Source organism: Peromyscus californicus, unplaced genomic scaffold (assembly GCF_007827085.1).
Source record: "Peromyscus californicus insignis strain IS unplaced genomic scaffold, ASM782708v3 Scaffold_5__1_contigs__length_169319896, whole genome shotgun sequence".
Lineage (NCBI taxonomy): Eukaryota > Metazoa > Chordata > Mammalia > Rodentia > Cricetidae > Peromyscus > Peromyscus californicus.
In genome coordinates, this window is record NW_026294573.1 from 21,053,248 (window position 1) to 21,073,939 (window position 20,692).

General features: G+C 50.4%; 1 protein-coding gene across 1 annotated transcript; it reads right to left on the reverse strand.

Annotated features, from left to right (window-relative positions):
- Positions 1–386: 386 nt before the first annotated feature.
- Positions 387–10,807, reverse strand: Tent5b (terminal nucleotidyltransferase 5B). The gene is made up of 2 exons (XM_052718254.1): positions 8,850–10,807; positions 387–3,536 (listed from the first exon to the last, which is right to left on the reverse strand). Exons 1-2 carry the CDS (start codon positions 9,111–9,113, stop codon positions 2,517–2,519), a joined length of 1,284 nt encoding a protein of 427 aa, XP_052574214.1. The 5' UTR covers positions 9,114–10,807; the 3' UTR covers positions 387–2,516.
- Between the last annotated feature and the right edge of the window lie 9,885 nt (positions 10,808–20,692).

Below are 20,692 nucleotides of genomic sequence, written 5' to 3' on the forward strand. Positions count from 1 at the left end.
CCCAGACAGTCACCCCAAGCCATGACTACTGGCACAGATACATCAAGAAAATGTATGTCTTGCCACATTACTACACTCTGCCAGTCATACAGAAAATAGCCTGAGCCTTGCCACATAGGCACAGGAGACAGACTAGTTACCATCATTCATGTGGAATTACAGGGCAGGGGTGGGATGCAGCATCTTGAGTCTGACAAACCTCTGTGACCACTTTGGCCTCTGTTTGTCTCTAAGATGGAAATAATACTGTTCTCTGGAGTTGTTACAAGGATGCAACTCCAAGTGTTTGGGCATACCTAAGTATGGCCCCTGGCATGGAAGAAGTCATGCTAGATAGCTATTGCTATCAACTTTCCCCACCCCCCACCCCCACCCCACCCCCCACCCCGGAGCGCACTTCCTCACATCCATGCACGTGTGCGTACCGGCTCCAGAGAGTACCCACACCCACACAGGACCGGCCAGACATCCTCAGGCACACGTGCCCTCCTTCAGACATGCCTGCCAGGGCACGTGTACATTCACAGACAAGTTCCCTTGGCCCAGAACACTTTCTCCAGACAGCTACATGGCTCACTTCCCAGAACCTGTAAGTCTGTTCAATCAAATACCATCTTTCAATGAGGGGCACCTTGTCTGAATTAAAGTCCCTTGTTACATTTTTATGCATTGCTGACCTTCTAAGACCACACTGTTTACCTTATTAGGGTGTAACTGTCACAGGGTAGGGATCCTAAAACCCAGAACCATAACAGGCAAAACCCAGAACCATAACAGGCATACGGTTGAGCTCAGACAGTGCACGCACACCAAGACCAGGACCTCTGGGTCTCTCATCTGAACCAAGCACATCCGGGTGAACCCTCACCCCACCCCACTGAACCTGCTGTGCTTACACTGTTCCCAGCTCAGGTCCAGGCTCCTGATTGTGGCTAAATCAGGAGGTAGGATAAGTTGTCTCTCTCAGCCCCTTAGGTGACCACAGCTGCGTGGGGTAGGAAAGCCTTTTCAGTTGCCCTTCCAGCCATTTAGAGGCATGAGCAGAAGGAACTGAGGCACCTAGCCAAACCCACAGAGCAGGTGAGGACTCCCTCTGGTGACCCGGGGTCTCCTTTGCTGCCTTTTTTTTCCACCCTGACTGGAACTATCAAAGCCACCACTTCAGAGGAGCCTAATGAGGCTGAATATGTTAAAAAGCTTTGCCATCCCCAGATCAAAGAGGCAGGGTAAACAGTGGGCAGCGTTCAGAGGTGAGTGGCCAATGCCCTGAGGGAACAGCTCCCCAAAAGCTGGCACTGCTGGGTTCAGAGAGACCGCAGCCCCTCTCCAGGGGACCTATTTACAGGGACCTGTTTACAATGAGCTAAAGCTTGCTAGGGAGACCCTACATGGACTCTGGGTACCCTCCAAGTCCCCCAGCCTCAGTTTCCATTCCAGTTCAGATTCACCCTGCTTGCTTCCTGGGGAGACGGAGTGGGCAGACCTGCTCACCAAAGGCCAGTTTCAGGCTGGAGAGATGGATATATAAATCCCCTTGAACATGAGAGGTCTAGACTTGCTGAGGCAACATGGAGACCAGCCACACTCCCATATCTTAGCTGTCAGGCTGTGGACAGGAGGGACACTCCACAGCCACTCCTTGGCTCCTCCCACAATACGAGCCAAACAGACTGGGGAGGTAGTGCCACCCCCCTGTCACAGAGATCCTTACCCCAGGAGAAAGCGTACAGTTATGCTCAGTGTCGACAATTTTTATTGGCGGGAAGAGTGTGCAACACAGCAAATCTAGAGAAATGGGCAACGAGCCGGGGTGTGCCTCCCTCCCCATGTGAAAACCCTATAACCGAGCAAGTGAACCCAACAGCCTCCGACGTGTAAGTGTGCAGATGGCGGGGTTCCTGGGAGGTGTATGGGTTGCATCCTATCGTGGCTGTTTAGAACCTGTCCACTATATATATATCTCAGCACCTCAAGAAGTCCATATAAGTTGCAGGAGACTAAATTCCCATCCCTCCAAACACCCAGGGAGCTGCCTCATGCCTCAGTTGACCTCTTCCTAATGGTCAGCGAGGCTGGGCCACGAGGCTCTGAGTCATTCAGCTAGACCCCAAGTGAGTGTTCCTGTTACATGATGTCATATTTTAGCCAGTGTAGGGGCTTCTGGGTCCCTGTGGGCTGACCTCATCCTGGCCATGGAAATCCACCCAAGGTGTTGCTACTGAGACTGCCACCCAGCTGACTTTGTTCTTTCCAGGCAAGTAGCCTCAGTGACCCACGTCACGCAGGCCCAAGAGTGCGGTGCAATGACCAGACGGCCCTCCTGTCAAGAACCTGACTTGGCTCTAAGTCCATAGGAGCCTCATGCAGGAAAGGCCTGGGCTGTTCACAGGTCCAACCCTATAGTACTGGGCCAGCTGGCACAGGCAGCCTGTGTCTGGTCACATCCTCCACATAATATACCTGATGACCTTGCCCCACCCCCCATGAAGCTCCTTCCTTTCTGGCCAGGATCAGAGTCAGTTGCAAGGCAGCCAGGTGGGATAGGAGTGAGCCCGGGGCAGCAGAGGCTGCATGGGGGTCACGTAGTAATTAACAGTGGCTGGTACAACCCCATCAGAGCCTGGACGTCGCCAGGCCAAGGCAGCGGTGGCAGCAGGGCCCTGCTCAGCCAGCGCCTGGAGGGCTAGCATGGTGATGAGGTCCAGGGTCTGGCGGCGCTCGTGGCTCATGAGGCACACGGTACTCTCATTGACCACCTGGTGCAGCGTCACAAGGCAAGCATACCGGCGGGCGGCGTCTGCTCCGCCGAAGTGGGCCTCCAGGTAGCGCTCCAGAATGCGCCTCTGCTCCACCAGGTCCGGAAAGTCGATGAAGAAGCGGGAACACATGTATCGCTGTAGGGCGCGGACGTCAGTGCTGGGCCGTGGCCGGAAGCCCCGCACCAGGAGGTGGCAGTACTTGAGGAGGCCACCGCCACGGATCTCCTCAGGGCTGCGTGTGGCAATGACGCGGTGCTGCAGGTGCTCCAAGGCCTCGGCAAAGTCCCCGTAGAGGCTCTCGCCTGTCACGGTTGGGTGGAAGTCCTCTGACATTGGTGTGGAGGAGCACTGGCCGAAGAGCAGCAGGGAGTCCAGGATGATCTGGAAGGAGTCAACGCTAAATTCAAACTGGCGCCTCACGGAGTCCACGAACTTGAGTTCCACGTTCTTCCCACTCTTGTTGGATAGCGAGATGAGGCTCCAGCGGTCCAGGTCTGTGCATACTTTCACCAGCTTCTGCACATAGGCCTCCTTCAGTGTCAGTGGCGTGATCTTGGCCCGGCTCACTCCCACTGGCAAGAAGTCCAGCAGGCAAGCCAGGACCACTGCCTTGGTTAGCTGGAAGGATGCCTCACTCTGCAGGTCCATCTGGAACACCAGGTCCAGGTCCTTGTAGCCTAGGCCACTGTCCGGGTGCAGCACGTGGCTGGCGGCCGAGCCGTGCAGTCGAACGCTGTGCACATGCAATCCCTGTTCTTCCAGACTGCTGCGGACCACCTGCAGGGGACGGTGGGGGAAGGAAGAAGGTCAGGTGCCTGGGCCTCTCAGGTCTGCACCAAGGCCTTCCAGGATTAATCATCCTACCACCCATCACTGTGGACCTCTTACCAGCTTCTGTGTCTTTGTGAAGTCTTTTAACTTACAAAGCCTTGATTTGCCAATCTGGAGAAGGGCCCAGTTGAAAGGAATGACTCAGAAGAGCAATAAAAATAACAAATGCAAGCTGAGAACTTACTAAGCACTTTACATTAAAATACAACCTCACTTAATCTTCATAATAACCTGATGAGGCAAGGTATATTCCTGCTTCACAAGTTGGGAAATAGAAGCCCAGAGCAGCCTGAGAACTGTCCAAAGTCACACAGCTGGGAAATATAGAGCTGAGCTTTCAGTTGAGAGCCTAGGTCTTCGCACTGTACTACCCGACCTTCCTCACACAGCCAGGCAAACACTTGGTATGATGTCCGGCATTGCATGATGGGCTGGCCGCTTAGCACCCCTCATGCCTTCGCTCCTTACTCCCATGACAATCAGTTTTGAGGACTACTGCCCCAGTCAACAGATGAAGGGGTGTTAAAAAAAAAAAACAACAACAGCCGGGCGGTGGTGGCGCACGCCTTTAATCCCAGCACTCGGGAAGCAGAGTCAGGCGGATCTCTGTGAGTTCGAGGCCAGCCTGGGCTACCAAGTGAGTCCCAGGAAAGGCGCAAAGCTACAGAGAAACCCTGCCTGGAAAAAACAAAAAAAAAAACAAAAAAAAACCACGCCCAATTGCTGTAGAGTAGGCAGGCTAAGACCAGAACCCACGTTGGTTAGATTCACAAAAGTCCATCTATGTTCTCTTGAATTTTTAAAATTTTGATTTAATTTTATTTATCTTTTAATTTTTATTTATTTATTTATTTTTCTTTTCTTTTCTTTCTTTCTTTCTTTTTTTTTTTTTTTTTGAGACAGGGTCTCACTATGTAGCTCTGGCTGTCCTGGAACTCATTCTATAGACCAGGCTGGCCTTGAACTCAGAGATCTGCCTGCCTCTGTTTCCTGAGTGCTGGGAATCAAGAGGTGTTCCACCATGCCTGGCTATTTTTAAAAGATGTTACTTGTATTTTATGTATATGTGTGTTTTGCCTGCATATACACATGTGCTCCACCCATGGAGGCCAGAAGCGGGCTTCAGACTCTTGGAACTGGGGTTACAGGTGGTTGTGGGGCTGTCCTGTGGGTGCTGGGATAGAAGCCAGGTTCTCTGCAAGAGCAGCAAGTGCTCTTCACTGCTGGGCCTTCTCTCCAGCCCCGTTCGTTCTTTTGACTATGACATACATTTTTTTTTTTAAACAAAGAACCAGGGAAGCAAATCCTACACAAGCAGAGGCCATTCAGAAATGACTGGGCTGGGGGTGGCAGAGCAGGCTGAGGCAGGAGAATATGGAGGACTCCACCTGGAGCCCCAGGGTTGATGGCATGGGAACAGGACAGGGACACCTGTAAGTCTTCTGGAACTTGGTTCTTGGCTAGAGCCCTGGGCAGTGGCACTCGTGGGAGAGAAGTGAAGCTGGGGGTGAATACAGACATTTGGTTTCTCGGCAACCCCAAACCCTTCACACAGTGTCCTGAAAGTGACCAGGCAGCATTCCTGCCCTCGGTGACTCTGCAACCCCACCCCCTTGCCAAGCCAAGTCAGCGCGGGCTCTGGGGCAGGTTGTTCTCCAGCCTCCCAGGGAATTACTGCGAAGAATGCATGTAAATGCTGAGGAGGCAAGCTGCAGTGGGGCAATCTGAGGCGGGCGGCTCCCTCCAGGAAGACTTCCGGAAGGAGTTGTCATGGTAATGGGGGTGGGAAGGAAAGGACATTCAGCACAGGGTGGGAAAGGGAGGAGTACCACAGTCAGGTATTTAGTAAGCATCAGATGCAGGACCTCAGCAGAATCTGTGGTGGGGGAGGGGACTTGGGTGTGGCTCAGCTGCAGAGGGCATGCCTGAGATGTGTAGAGCTCTGGGCTCCATCTTCAGCACCAAAACCTAACCAAAGTAACCAATCAACCAAACAAGAATCTCCGGGGATAGATCTTCATGATCTCTATGTTATAGATGGAGAAACTTGGGTTCACAGGAATGAAGTCACATCCTTAAACCCAAGAATGGCCAATTCCAAGCCTGTCTGTTTGTTTTGCTGCTGAGTGAGGATTGAACCTGGAGGTCATGTATGCTAAACTCACTCTCTACAGCTGGCCCCTAGCCCCCAGCAGAGCCTGCTCGCTCTCTACCACATTCAGGCCCAGGCTTCAGAAGCAGCAGACTATACACTTGTGTTCTAATCTCGCCTTTTCAAAACTTCAGCTGGGCAGGGTGGAGAATGCCTGTAATCCTAGCACTTGGGAGGCAGGAGGATTACTGAGAGTTGGAGACCAACCTGGGATATATAGCAAGACCAGGTGTCAAAATTAAACCAATTTTTCTACATCTATCTATCTATCTATCTATCTATCTATCTATCTATCTATCTATCTCATATATATATACATACACATACATAACACATATGTGTGTGTATGTATGTATATATATATATATATATATATATATATATATATATTTTTTTTTTTTTTTTGAGATAGTGTTTCCGGTAGCCCAAGTTGGCCTCAAACTGGCTGAGTCTGGCTTTGAACTTGTAATCCTCCTACCTCCATTTCCTAAGTGATGGAAATGCAGGTACACCACCACACTTTTTTTTCCCTCTCAAAGTGAGAATGAATTACGAGGCCCAGCACTGTTGGTGGTGGGAAGGTAGGGGCTGGGGATGTATTTAAGCCAAGCAGGGCAGTTGCCTGCAGCCAGCATGTGATTCTTTCATTCCACACCTTGGCAACTGTCCCCAGCCAGCCACCAGGTGAGCTACCTGGGGCCTTAATGTCAACTCCTGCTCCCCAGCTGATGCCCACCCCAGGGCATGGCATCTGGCCAGGTGAATGAGTAGGCAGCAGTCCCCTCATTACACCCGCTGTGTCAGGGCCATGGGGCCAGCCGTGTCAGCCAACCACTGGCTGGTGTTTCTTTCCCAGGTGTGACTATTGCCAGTCTGACAGGCGGTCCCGGACACTGCCCCACCCAAGGACTTCAGGACGGCTTGCAGCCTCGGAGGGGGCAGTGACTGTAGCCTCCTTTCTCCTGTGCTGAGGCACCCGTTCCCCAAACTGCTCTGTCCAGTCTTCTGCTGAGACCGACCTTAGGAAGACGGAAGACTTGCAAAGCTTGCAAGAGCAAGTCCTCTGACTGCAGCTGGAGAGATCAGATTGTTTAGTTCATCTCTGGGCCCAGAGAAAGCAATTGACTTGTTCAAGGTCACAAAGACAGTGGGTGGCTGAGTTGAACGAGAACCTGGTCTCCAGAGCTGGAGAAGGGGCTCCTATAATGAGGAGGGTCCCTCTAGCCAGACACAAGCAAGGGTGTATTTTTCTAGCTGCTCAGATTGTTGCTGTAGAGAAGATTTGGTTGGGCATAGAGGTAGAAGGCTTCCCGTTCTTGAACCATGAGACAACTTAGCCCTGAAAGCTCCGCCCTTCCTCCCACCCCCAACATCCCAACAGCTTTTAAAGCTGCTCACTGTGGATCCCCACCAGGAGACAGACTGGCTGCATAGGCAGGTGAAGGCGCGTGTTCTCTCGGGAGTCTGGAACCAGCAAGGATATTGCTGAGTAGTTGAATCCATTTCCACTGCACAGATGGGGCTGCTAAGCCCAGCAGAGCAGTGAACCCGGACACCCGACTCTGGGTCTAGCCCTGAGGCCTCTGCCACCTCTCTACTCCACAGCCAACAGTTCCCTGTTCTGGGGTGTCCCTAGTTTAGGACATAGTTTAGAGCCATGAAATTGGCTCCCCCTGACTCCGTCTCCCTCACATGTCTAGGAGACGGCAGTTGGTGCCCAGTCACATTTATGCCCTTAGTGTCAGGTTAGATACTTGTTTCTGCAGAGGTGTGATCGATCACGCTGGGCACCACCTTTCCATCCCTTCATGCCTGGGATTATGGTATTTCCTCAAGAGAAAAACCAGCATAGTGGTGGCATGCACCTGTAATCCCAGCTACTCAGGAAGCTGGGGCAGGAGCAGCATTTGAGCCTACAAGTTTGAGAGGAGCCCAGGCAAAACAGAGGAAGATCCTATCTCAAAACAAGCCAAAGCGGGTTTACTAATAATCCAGACAACAGCGGGCAAGTGAGGAATGCTTTAGCCAGCTCCACTGAGACAGCCAGTGAGTCAGCCCAGGAGAATCTGTCTCCACCCCCTCCATCTCATTCCTTGTTCCTAGGAAGGGAGGGTAAGACCATCAGCCAGCAGCCACCCTCCCTCTGTTGGAGGCTATAGTAGCAGGGGGATGTCCAGTTTTACCTGGTTAGTGTGTAAAGCCCATAATTGGCAGTAACACACAGAAGCATCGCTAGACTCTTCTGGTTTCCATTTTGGAGACGCCCCTAAGATCTAGGTGTTGAGCTTGGGAGCCAGGGGAGAGGTGGGAAACTCTGGAACCTCAACCATCTGCTCCCGGGGAGCTCCAGGATTCCCTCAGCTTGATCTCCACCTCACAGGGTAGCCTTAGGTGGCTCACAGTCCCACCTGAGGCCTGAGCTAGAATGGCTATAGCCCCAAAGAGTAAGTTGAGGTCATATAGGGTTAAATAGAAGAAAAGCTGGACTTTGATGGAGGGAGCATTTGCCAGAACCTTCCCCCTCCTGATCGGGGATGGTGCTTTGGGGTCTGAACCTTGGACTGGCCTTCATTTCCAGTCTTAAGGGAGGAGGAACACCTAAAATGGAAATGTGATGCTATCTTCAAGGGTGGGGTCTCCGGTCTGGCCGAAGCACGTGGGAGGCAGGGAGTCTTCCCAAGGATTTCTGAGCTCTTTCTTGAGCCAAGGGCTGTGGGAACACAAGGACAGAGTGCCCTTAGGATCCTGGGGGTGCAGGAGGTCCAAGAATGTGGAGTAGAGGAAGAAAGCTATTTTGGAACCAAGCACAGATACTCCTCATTGGCGGAGGCTCGTATCTTTTGCCTTTGCTTGCAAGAAGGGACGATGCCCCATCTAGTGCTTTCCTAATCTCCCAGCCAGGGTCTTGGTGAGTGGTTCCCAGGGAAAAAGGAGTCCCCAAGACTGTGGACAGGAAAGCTCAATAGGGTGCAGGAAGAGCAGAGCTGGTAGCTCCGGTTCCCGTTCCTTGGATTCCCTAGTTGCCGAGCCAGTCGCAGGCTCCAGGTGTCTTGCGGCAGGGCATCGCCCGCCCCCTCCCCCGACCCTGCCTGCCAGCGCCCCCTCACCTGCACGATCTGCCGGGGCTGCACGCTCAGCGTGGGGAAGTTGCCGCGCCCGTGAATGGGGATCGGCTCGCTCAGCAGCGCGTCCAGCCGCTTCACCTGTGGCCAGCTCAGTCGGCTCTGGTGCCGTCCCGGAGAGGCCGAGGAGGCCTCCGGGTCCGGGCCGCCGCCGGCCGCCCCAGCCGTGGCCACTGCCGAGGCCGCATCCATCCCCACCTGCGCAGCTGGCCGCTCCAGGCTCTCAACTCCACTCTCCGACGGCATCATTCGCCCGGCCCCGGCGCCCCGACGGCAGAAACCCGGGAATGGTTAAAGGCGAGGAGAGCAGTGAGAGCGGCGGCGCACCGGCCGAGGCTGGGGGCGGGGTGCGGGGACCCGGCGGCGGCGAGGCAAACCCAGGGGACACCTCCGACGGCGGCTAGGACTAACAGACCTTAGAGCCAGGTGGCGGTGGCCCAGCTGACTCTTATAGGCAACGGGCCGCACTCCCATTGGTCGGCACAGCTGTCACACAGCGGGAGCCGCCCCGCCTCCCATCCCACCCCCTACCATTGGCCAACAGAGTTTCGCACAGACGTGCGGGCTCCCAGGGATTCTGATTGGTTGGAAGGCACGCCCCTTCCCCGCCCCCTCTCTCGGGCTGAACTCCCTCCTTTGGGCTTTAAAGAACTTCTGCAGCACGCGATTGGCTCCAGCCTGCCGGGACTTAGAGAGACAGCGCCCTCCAGCGGCAGGAGGAGGGAGGTCTCTGTAGAGTAATGTTGCAGTGTTTAATGAGACGGCTGCTTCCTAATTTATTGCCTTGATTGGCCCTTCGAACCACAGCATGCCTGCCGTACATGTTCCATTTTAGGTGAGGTGAAATCTGCTCAGAGAGGGCGTTATTAGCAATCATCGCATAGTGTGTGAGTGTCCGTTATGGTCCTCCTCATGGAGGTGTAAAAAGTCAGTGCAGCATCCTCTCTCCGCCTTTCTGGGATAGATATTTCTGTTTTTCCTCTCTCTCTCTTTGCAGATCATAGAGGCTGAGACTTATTGCTACTTTTGAATTTGCTCACTTTGTTTTTCAGATTTTAAATATAAGTGTCGTGGGGAGGAGGAAGAATCGTAATCGAGTCACCCTGATTCATAACTTCAGTGTTTTTTCTTCTCATTCCCCTAATAATACAACAAATTCCATATCCTCCCATCCTCCTATAAGGCAGGCTGAGGAGTAACGTGACATTGAAGGAGGAATCAGGACTTAGAAGCAGCTACTACATCCCAGGGTCTGACAGGACACGGCTTGGCCCGCCTCAGACCAGAACACACATTTCTTCTTCCCGGAAGCCAGCCCCACCACCATGCTGCCCTTGGTTTCCTCTCTGGGAAACCCCGAGAGAAGGCACCATGTGCTCGGCTGGAAGAGTCTGAGTTCTTGTATTCTTCCCAGTGAAGTCGGTTGCTATTTTAACATTTTTTTTTACATTTATTTACTCTTTTATTTATTTATTTTTTGTTATTTTATATTTTGGAGACAGGGTCTCATTAGCAGATCTGTAACTCACTATGTAGATCAGGCTGCCCTTGAACTCAGATCTGCTGGCCTCGAACTCAGAAATCTGCCTGCCTCTGCCTTCCAAGTGCTGGAATTAAAGGCTTGCACCCCCACCATTCCTTACATTTCTTTACTGTATATAAATGGGGGGGGGTGGGTATCCAGGGATCAAATTTAAGTTCTCAGCCTTGGTGACAAGGCCCTTTACTCCCTGAGACATCTTTTCTTGGTTTGCTTGGTTGGTTTTTTGAGACAGTTTCTCTGTGTAGTCCTGGCTGTCCTGGAACTCACTCTGTAGACCAGGCTGGCCTGGAACTCGCAGAGATCCACCTGCCTCTGCCTCACAAGTGCTGGGATTAAAGGCGTGTGCCTTCACCACCTGGATCCCTAAGTCATCTTGACAGCCCATTATTTTGTTATATATACTTTTTTTTTTTTTTTTTTTTTTTTTTTAAAGATTTATTTATTTATTATGTATACAATGTTCTGTCTGCATGCATCCCTGCAGGCCAGAAGAGGGAGCCAGATCTCATTACAGATGGTTGTGAGCCACCATGTGGTTGCTGGGAATCGAACTCAGGACCTCTGGAAGAACAGCCGGTGTTCTTAACCTCTGAGCCATCTCTCCAGCCCTATATATACTTTTGATGGACACAAACAGATAAAGGGATGGGTGTGACTGGATTGGTAGGAGTCATGTCTAGCATGTATGAAGCCCCGAGTTTGATCCCTGAACTGTATAAACTAGGCATGTAATCCCAGCCTCCCAGAGAGGGTTAGAAGCTCAAGGTTACTCATATTGAGTTCTGGGTCAGCCAGGGCTACATAGTGAGACCTTATCTTCTTCTGCTTCTTCCTTCCTTCCTTCCTTCCTTCCTTCCTTCCTTCCTCCCTCCCTCCCTCCCTCCCTCCTCCTCCTCCTCCTCCTCCTCCTCCTCCTCCTCCTCCTCCTCCTCCTGGCTTCTTCTTCCTTTTCTTTTCTCTTTTTTTGGATTTTTGAGACAGTTGCTGTCCTGGAACTCACTCTATAGACCAGGCTGGCCTCGAACTCACAGAGATCCGCCTGCCTCTGCCTCCCAAGTGCTGGGATTAAAGGTGTGCACCACCGCCACCACGCCGCAAACCTGTCTTCAAAAAATAATAATAATAAAGGAGAGCTGGAGATGTAGCTCAGTGACCGATTGCCTGCCTAGCATGCTGGAAGCCCAGGCTTCAACCTCTAGTGCCACAGAAGGGGAAAGTAAAGGTGAGCTCCTTTGGCTGAGTTATCTCTGAACCCTGGGCTCACCGAACCCCCTGAGGCCACTGATGAAAGCGTTTGAGGTCCAGCCATAACGCTCTCCTGCCTAGGGATTTGGCTCAGTGGCTCAGAATACTTGCCTAGTGTGTGCAAGGGCTGGGATCTAATCCCCAAGCACCAAAACCAAAACCAAACACCCCTAAAGCCCACAGCATAGCACTGTCACTCACTTTCTCTCATATCCCAGTAGAAGAGGGGGGAGAGAATTAACATTTCTAAACCTCTACTATGCACCAAATCATAATACATATGTGACTATTCATTCCCGAAAATATGCCTCAGCAGGTGAGCTCATTCCTCTAGATAGGCAGATGAAGAAACTATGGTTCCAGAGGTCAAGTGATGTGCCCAAAGTCATACAACCACTAATTGGCAGTATAGGGCCTGAATTCAGGCCTCCTGATTATGTTTCCAGCCCCTCCTCTTAGAAGTCGGCACAGGTCACAGGGTCAAGACTGGCACAGCCCTGGCACCACCCACAACACCCATTCATCCATTTATTCATTCTTTTTTTATACAGTTTTGTTTTGTTTTTGGTTTTTCGAGACAGGGTTTCTCTGTGTAGTTTTGGTGCCTGCCCTGGATCTCGCTCTGTAGCCCAGGCTGGCCTCAAATTCACAGAGATCCGCTTGGTTCTGCCTCCCGAGTGTGGGATTAAAGGCGTGCGCCACCACCGCTCGACTCATTTATTCATTCTTTAGTCAACATATGCTCACAGGGAACCTACTAGGTACCAGGTGCTAGGCTGGATCCAGAGATGGGGCAGGCAAAGTCCTTGTCCTTCTAGAACTTTTGACTGTAGAAAGACAACAGAGAAATAAACAAGACATGTCAGATGGCAGGCTGAGATAAAATAAATAGGGCCACAGGAGAGAACAAAGGAGAGGTGTGGGGAGTTGAAATGCTTGACCAGGGGCAGCCTCTTGGCATGGTGTATCTCTGCCGGGCCCCCTTCTGCCCTCTCTCTCCGTGTTTGACCCTGAATAGCCAGGGCAGCCAGAGAGATACCAGGCCGCGTAGTCCTAGCAGCCTGAAGGGCCAGCTAAGCAGGCTGTTGGCGTTCACTGTCTTGGTCTTTTCAACTTTATAAATGGAGAAAGTGGGGTATAGAGAGCAGGCGGGATTGGCCCCAGGTGGACCAGCTAGGCTGAAAATCAGTGGGGGACAAGCCAGAGTCGGGCCCCTCTTACACGCTTGATCAAGTTTTCCAAGGAAATCCGAATCTTTTTTTGTCTGTCTCCTTCCTTCTAGGGAAGAGCAATTAGCCAACACTTGTGCTATGAATCACCCTTCTGTCCACACTTCCATCTGCAAAGCTGATGCCTTCCATGTTTGCCCAGTGGGGCTAGGGGTGACCTGGGGAATGTAGGAAGCCAGGAGAGAGAACACAGGTGTGCCCAGTAAGAGCGTTTGTTTCCACTAGAACCAGCTTTGAAGTATCCCAGTGAATGGAGAGAATGCACTCTGGGTGCATCTCAAGTCCAGTCGGCTTCAGGATGGGGTAGGTGAGCCTCCACCAGGTACTTGTACACATTTCCCTTCTTAATTATGACTCCAGCTGATTTTAAAAGGGAACTGTTCTCTGTGATAATGGAGCCATAGTGATAAAAAGCAATCTCTTCGCCTGTCTGGACCCCAGCTTCTTATTCTGTGAGATGGGGTGAAGTAGGGGCAGGCTCTCCCGTTCATACCATCTCATTTGAGGACTGGAAGGGAGAGGCTGGATTGCTACAGTGGCACCCCAGAAGAAAGCATTCTGGGAACTGATGTGTGGCTACTTGGTAAAGGAAAACGAGGCCAGAGAAAGGAAGTCATTTGTGCGGGGCCTCAGAGATGGAAAGAGAGACTTGATACCCAGGTCTGTCTGAACCCCAGGCTTAAGTCCTAATGACGACCTCACCTGGGAGGGTGACTTTGGGAAGCCAAATTACACACAGGTGATCCCACAGCGGCGGCGGCTCACCCATCCCCTCTTCCTGTGGCTCTTGGCCTCCAGCCTACTTCATGTCCTCATGGCCAAGGTAATGAACATTGTCATTACAGGTAATTGTGCCTCTACACTGCACACTGTTGATACCAACCTCGCCTCTCATCCCTTCTGTTTACACATACAACCCCAACGCCATCAGCTTCTTCACCCACCAGGTCCTTCAATCCACTGATCCTCTTTTCTCTCACTGTTCCTGGACTCCATCACATCCTTGATTTCCCCCCTTAACCAGCTCAGAGTCCGTGACCATCGCTGTAATTACTCCGCCGCGTACACCCTCAACCCCCTTGTTCCCCCGATCATTAAATCGCCTGCACCTGGCAAAACCACACCCTGACTAATCCTCCACAGCTGACGGGGGCTCAGAGGGACACAGCCCTGCTGACCTCACTTCAACACTGGACCCACCACCTACCATGTGACTCAGGCATTGTTCTCTCCAGTCCTAGAGAACAGGGTCGGGCCTTGTTTCTCCCCAACTCCAGCTTCTCCTCCTGTGTCCTCTTCTCAGGGGATGACCCTGCTTCTCGCTTCCCTAGGAAAAGAGACCAATCCCGTGGATATTTCCTTCCACCCTCAACACCTGTTCCACCCATCCCAGCCTCTGTGCGTGGGTTCAGCCTCCCTTCCTGCTGCACGGATGCACCTGTTCGCTCCTCCCCTGAGCATCCCGGGCCCCTTCTTCTCACCTGTGGCAGGACTTTCCTCCACTGACTTCCCCTCTCTCATTGACTGGATCGTTCTAATCTGCATTAAGACATAATTCCCAAAGAGTTGGGGTGTGGTGGTACATGCCTGTGATCCCAGTATGAGGGAGACATTTGGTTTCACCTCTTCACCTAAACTGTCGGGGTTAAGGTCACATTGCTAAATCTAATCCTCAATATTCTTTCTTACCTCCCCCTCTCCTTTTTTTTCTTTTTGGTTTTTCGAGACAGGGTTTCTCTTGCTGTCCTGGATCTCGCTCTGTAGACCAGGCTGGCCTTGAACTCACAGAGATCTGCCTGCCTCTGTCTCCCAAGTGCTGGGATTAAAGGCAGCCTCAGGCCCGGACAAACGTCAGGATGCAGCAGGGGGAAGAGGAAAGGGTGCTGAAGAACGAACCCAGAGCCCGCAGGCACGGATTGGAGGGCGTCAATGGACACCTGGACCCCTCATGGAGCAATGCCACATCCCAGGTCACGGGGGCCTGATTATCCGCTTCCCTTCTCCTCTTAGCTTCAGTTGTGGGGCAGCATCAGGGAAAGCAGGGGCAAAATCTGAGTCTCCTTTGGCCACTTTGGCATTTTCTAGAAACATTTCTCCACACGTGCTTTTTCAAATTGCACCAGGCATCATGGAGCACGCCTTTAATCCCAATACCCACTCAAGAGGTAGAGGCAGGCGGATCTCTGGGAGTTCAAGGCCAGTCTAGTCTATATAGTGAGTTCTAGGCCAGATAGAGCTATAGAGGGAGGCCCTGTTTCAAAACAAAACAGAACAGAACCTGAAACCAACAATAGAAAACACCACAAAATTAGACTGTCCTTTTACTCAGCCGTGGCTTCTGGATAGCACTGGAATATAAATCCTTTTAGTTTGGACTGCAAAGTTCTGGATTCATCTCAGGGACATTTCTGTGTGAGTAGTGTCTTGAGTTGCATGTCACATGTCAAGGCTAGCCAAGCTGTCTTCATCTAGATAATATGGCAGACTCCGGACGATGACATAGATGCTCATGCCACCAGGGCCTGCAGGGCACACCCCTGCCAGAGTGTCTTCGGGATGACAGCTCATTAAAGGAATGATCTCCTTTAGCTTGAGACTTGGGGGTGCTGTTCCATCTAGTCCCTGCAGAAGTGACTGTCAGCTGCATGGATTTCAGACTGCTCTTCGGCCACTTGACAGTAAGATATACAGCCTGGGCGGTAGCACGGCCACCTAAGGCAAGGATAGAGCATAGGTCTTGTCCCTTCCCTAGCCTGTGACAGCCTTTCCCATCAGTATGCTCCAAGTCTGCCAAGGCGGGCATTACCACTTGACCACAGATCCTCCCTCCCTCCCTCCCTCCCTCCCTCCCTCCCTCCCTTCCCCCCTCCCTCCCTTCTTCCCTCCCTTCCATTATGTTTTTTGAGACAAGGTTTCTCTGTGTAGCCCTGGCTGTCCTGAAACTCACTCTGTAGACCAGGCTGGCCTGGAACTCAGAGATCCACCTGCCTCTGCTTCCTGAGCGCTGGGATAAAATGTGTGCCACCACTGCCTGGCTGATCACAGTTCTTACATACGGGAGCCAGGCATGAGTGAGCTTCACAAACCCTCAATCCAGGGCCTCAAAACTGTGTGTTCAGGGTTGGAACATCAGGCGATGCCTATTGGCATTCCTGGCCGAGGAACACCTTGTGAGTGACCGGGGAAGGGTGCAGAGAATTGAATGGCTGTGGTGCGAGGGCCTGGTGTACCGCCCGAGCGTTGACCTGTCTTTGTTGCTGGTAGGAGCAGTCTCTGCTAGCACAGACATTGGAAGAAAAAGTCATAGGACAAAAGCCACATGTTGGATTCATATGTCAACTGCAGAATAAAGCAAAAAGATGATATTTAAAAAAAAATTCACCTGTAGTGTAGCATGTAACAGGACCTTGTTTATTTCCAGGGCAGGTGATTGAGCCCCTCCCCCATCTTCCCTCCCCACCACACCGAGCTACACCCCAGTTCTGTTTTCCTTTACTGCCAAGTATATACATGATACATGATAGTCCGTGTTTTATTTACCCGTTCAGCAGTTGATGGACATTTGGCTTGGTTCCACTTCCTGCCTATTATGAATGCTGTGAATGCATCACTGTGTTTTTTTAATTCTTTCTTTTTTTTTATTCTTTCTTTTAAAATGATTTTATTTATTTGTATTTTATGTGTGTTGGTGTTTTGCCTGGTGTGTCTGTGTGAGGGCGTCAGATCCCCTGGAACTGGAGTTACAGACAATTGTGAGCTGCCGTGTGGGTGCTGGGAATTGAACCCCTGTCCCCTGGCGGAGCAGCCAGTGCTCCTAAGTGCTGAGTCATCTCTTTGTGTGTTTCTGTGTTACATGTTTTCATTTCTTTTGGGTGTGTTCTCAGAGGTAGAGCTGCTAAGGCAATTTTTGTTAAGCCTTTTGAGAAACTGCCAGACTGTCTTCCAAAAGCAATCCCGACATTTACCTTCCCATTAGCAGTGTACGATGGCTTTAATTTCTCCACCTCCTCGATAGCACTTGTTACTATGGGTCTTTTTTTATTATAGCCATCTTAGTTATTTGAGATGGTATCTCATTTTTTTTTTTGTTGTTGTTGTTTGTTTTTTCTGAGTCAGGGTTTCTCTGTATAGCTTTGGAGCCTGTTCTGGATCTCGCTCTATAGACCAGGCTGGCCTCGAACTCACAGAGATCCGCCTGGCTCTGCTTCCCGAGTGCTGGAATTAAAGGCGTGCACCATTGCCACCTGGCCTGGTATCTCATTGTTTTAATGTTTTTGATTGCATTTGTTTATTGAGGGGAAGAAGGCTTTGCATGTGGAGGGCATAGGACAACTTGTATGACTTGGTTCTCTCTTCCATTATATGGAAACTAGGCAGCAAACGTAGGTGGTCAAACTTGATGCTGAGTGCCTTTACCCTCTGAGCCATCTCACCGACCTTTATGATGGTTTTGATTTCCATTTTTCTTTTTCTTTTTTTTCTTTTTTCTTTTCTTTTCTTTTATTTTTTTGAGCTGAAGATCGAACCCAGGGCCTTGCGCTTGCTAGGCAAGCGCTCTACCACTGAGCTAAATCCCCAACTCGATTTCCATTTTTCTAAAGCTGATAATGTTTTTTCAAGTGCCCATTGGTTATCTGTGGTTTTTAAAGGAATGTCTTCAAACCCTTTGTGTTTCTGTGTTTCTGGCAATCAACAAGTTCCTCCCGTCTCTGCCTCCCACACTGCTAGGGTTACATGTCCAGCTTTTTGCATGGGTTCTGGGGATTTGAACTCAGGTACTCATGATTGTACAGCAGGCACTAAGCCATTTCCCCTCCCTCCTTTTTTCTTTCATTTCTTAAGATGTGTATCTAGGCTGGCCTTGAACCCACTAAGTAACCAACACTGGCCCTCAGCTCTTGACCCTCCTGCTTCCACTTCCAGAGTGCTGGAATTGCAGGTGTGTCCCACGAGGCCTGCTTTCTTTTTAATATTTCTATCAGCACATTATTGTACATATTTATGGGGTACAGGTTGTACTTTAATATATATATTATACAATGATAAAATCGGGGTTATTAGCATATTTTTCACATGCAACATTCCTCATTTCTTTTTGCTGAAATCATTTGAAATCCTCCTCTTAGCTATTTGGAAATGTCTATTACATGATGTAACAAGGTGGTGGTGGCGCACACTTTTAATGCTGGCACTTGGGAGGCAGAGGCAGGTGGATCTCTGAGTTCGAGGCCAGCCTGGTCTACAGATCAAATTCTAGGACAACCAGAGCTACACAGAGAAACCCAGTTTCAAACCAAACCAAACAACAACGTCAAAACAAAAACATAATCATAATACATAATAATCTATTACATAGTCTGTTAACTGTGGTCCATAACTGTGTGAGTAGAACACCAGAGCTTAATCCTCCTGTAACTGTAAGCTAGCCTTTGTACCCACTGTCTAATCTCTGTTCTTCTTCCTTCAGTTTTCCTAATCTTTAGTAACTACTGTTCTATTTCCTACTTCTATGAGAACAGCTCTCCTTTTTAAAAAGATTTATTTAATTTTTATTTATTTTTGTTTTTTCAAGACAGGATTTCTCTGCATAGTCCTAGAACTCACTCTGTAGATCATGCTGGCCTGGAACTTACAGAGATCCCCTGCCTCTGCATCGTGCGTGCGTGCGTGCGTGCGTGTGTGCGTGTGTGTGTGTGTGTGTGTGTGTGTGTGTGCATGTGGTACCCAAGAAGGCCAGAAGAGGGTCCAGGATGCCCTAGTGCTAGAGTTACAGGAAGTTGTGAGCTGTGCAATGTGAATTCAGGTTTTCCGGAATCTCAGGCTGGGCTCTGAACTGCTGCGGCATCTCGCTCGCCCAAGGACAGCTCTTCAGGTTCCATATTTTAAATGAGATCATGTGGTTTTGTCTTTCTATCCGTGTAGTGACAAAGACAGGGTGTCACCTTTTCATGATATTTTACTGAGTATATAACTGGGTTTTCTTTATCCATTCTGCAGATGGCTCTTTAAACAATGCTGTAATAAACATGGAGTGCAGATAACTCCTGACATGCTGGTTTCAATTCCATTGAACATTTACTTTATTTTAATATAGTTACCCTTTTTTTTATATGCATTGGTGTGAAGGCATCAGATCCCCTGGAACTGACGTTATAGATAGTTGTGAGCTGCCATGTGGGTGCTGGGAATTGAACCCTGATCCTCTGGAAGAGCAGCCAGTGGTGCTCTTAACCACTGAGCCATTTATTTGTGTGGAACAAATAACCACTGGAACATTTATTTGTGTGTGTGTGTGTGTGTGTGTGTGTGTGTGTGTGTGTGTGTGGTATTTATATGGGCACGTGTGCCACATTCCTGTAGAGGTCAGAGGGTGACTTGTGGGAGTTGGTTTCCTCCTTCTGCCTTGTGGGTCTTGTCCTGAGGCTGTGGACTGAACTCAGGACGTCAGGCTTGTAGCATGAACGTTCACCTGCTCAGCTGTCTCCCCAGCCTCTTTCATTTTTTTTAATTTATTTTTATTTTATGGTATAGGTGTTTTGCCTGCATGTATGTGTGTGCTATATTTTCATGCCTGGTGCCCATGGAGGCCAGAAGCGTGTGTCGCATCCCCTGAAGTGGGAGTTGCAGACAGTAGTGAGCTGCCTTGTGGGTGTTTGGGGTCTGACCTGGGTGGGTCCTTTGAAGCAGCTGGGCTCTTAACTCTTGCTCCATCTCTCCAATTAAATTCATTTGAGGAACTTGCATATTGTATTTTTTCCCCATTTCTGCTCCTCCTTTGTCTTATGGACAGTCTCCTGTAGCCTAGGCTGACCTTGAATTTGCAGATAACCTTGAACTTCTGATCCTCTGCCTCTACTTCTGGGAGTGCTCGGATTACAGGTTTGTGGTTCATGTGGTGCTGGTGATGGAACCCAGGCCTGACCTATGCTAGGCAAGCACTCTATCAACTGAGCTCCATCCCCTAGCCCCAGAAGTAACCAGATTTTGCAGGGAATGGTGACATGTGGCCTTAATCAGATCTCCTTAAAGTCAGAAAGCTCACTCCTGTTTTCCAGTCAGGGAACCTGGTAGAGTGGGAGCCCAGTGTTCCAGTCCCTATCTCACTTTGACCTCCTGAGGGCTCTGTGGCCTGGGAGCAGATCACTCCCACTCCTACGCCTTGGATTTTTTCATCTGCATTGGACTGCTACTTCCAGGACTGGTGTGGAACATCCGTGTATCAGCGTTCAGGGGACTGGTGTGAAACATCTGTGTATCAGCATTCAGGGGACTAGTGTGGAACATTCATGTACCAGCATTCAGGGGACTGTGGGAGCCCACTTTCGGGTTCCTCGTGGCTTTACCCAGCAGGTACACATAGAGGATGATTAGGACGACGGGCCTGAGTGCAGGTGTCTGGGATGGTCTGCACTTGGCTGTGCTGGGGGAGGAGGTCTTTTGCTCCACCCCTTGGCGTCTCTATAAAAACCCTGAGGCAGAGACAGTCAGGGCCTGTTGGAAAAGGTTCCAGGTCCTCTCGAGGCTATCCTTTATTTTCTATCTGTTTATCTCCGCAATAAATCCTTCTATCTAATATTTCCTGCTGCTCGCAGTCAAGAAAACTCTGGGGAGCTGTGGGGTTGGTGGGTAAAAAACGCCCCACAGGGGACTAGTGTGAAACATCTGTGTATCAACGTTCAAGGGGCTGGTGTGGAACATCTGTGTATCAGCGTTCAAGGGGCTGGTGTGAAACATCTGTGTATCAGCGTTCAAGGGGCTGGTGTGGAACATCCATGTATCAGCATTCAGGGGACTGATGTGAAACATCTGTG

Coding starts and splice junctions, on each gene's coding strand:
- Tent5b (XM_052718254.1), bottom strand. CDS start 9,113: ATGATGCCGTCGGAGAGTGGAGTTGAGAGCCTGGAGCGGCCAGCTGCG. Junction 3,537..8,849: donor AGCCCCGGCAGATCGTGCAG/GTGAGGGGGCGC, acceptor CGTCCCCTGCAG/GTGGTCCGCAGCAGTCTGGA.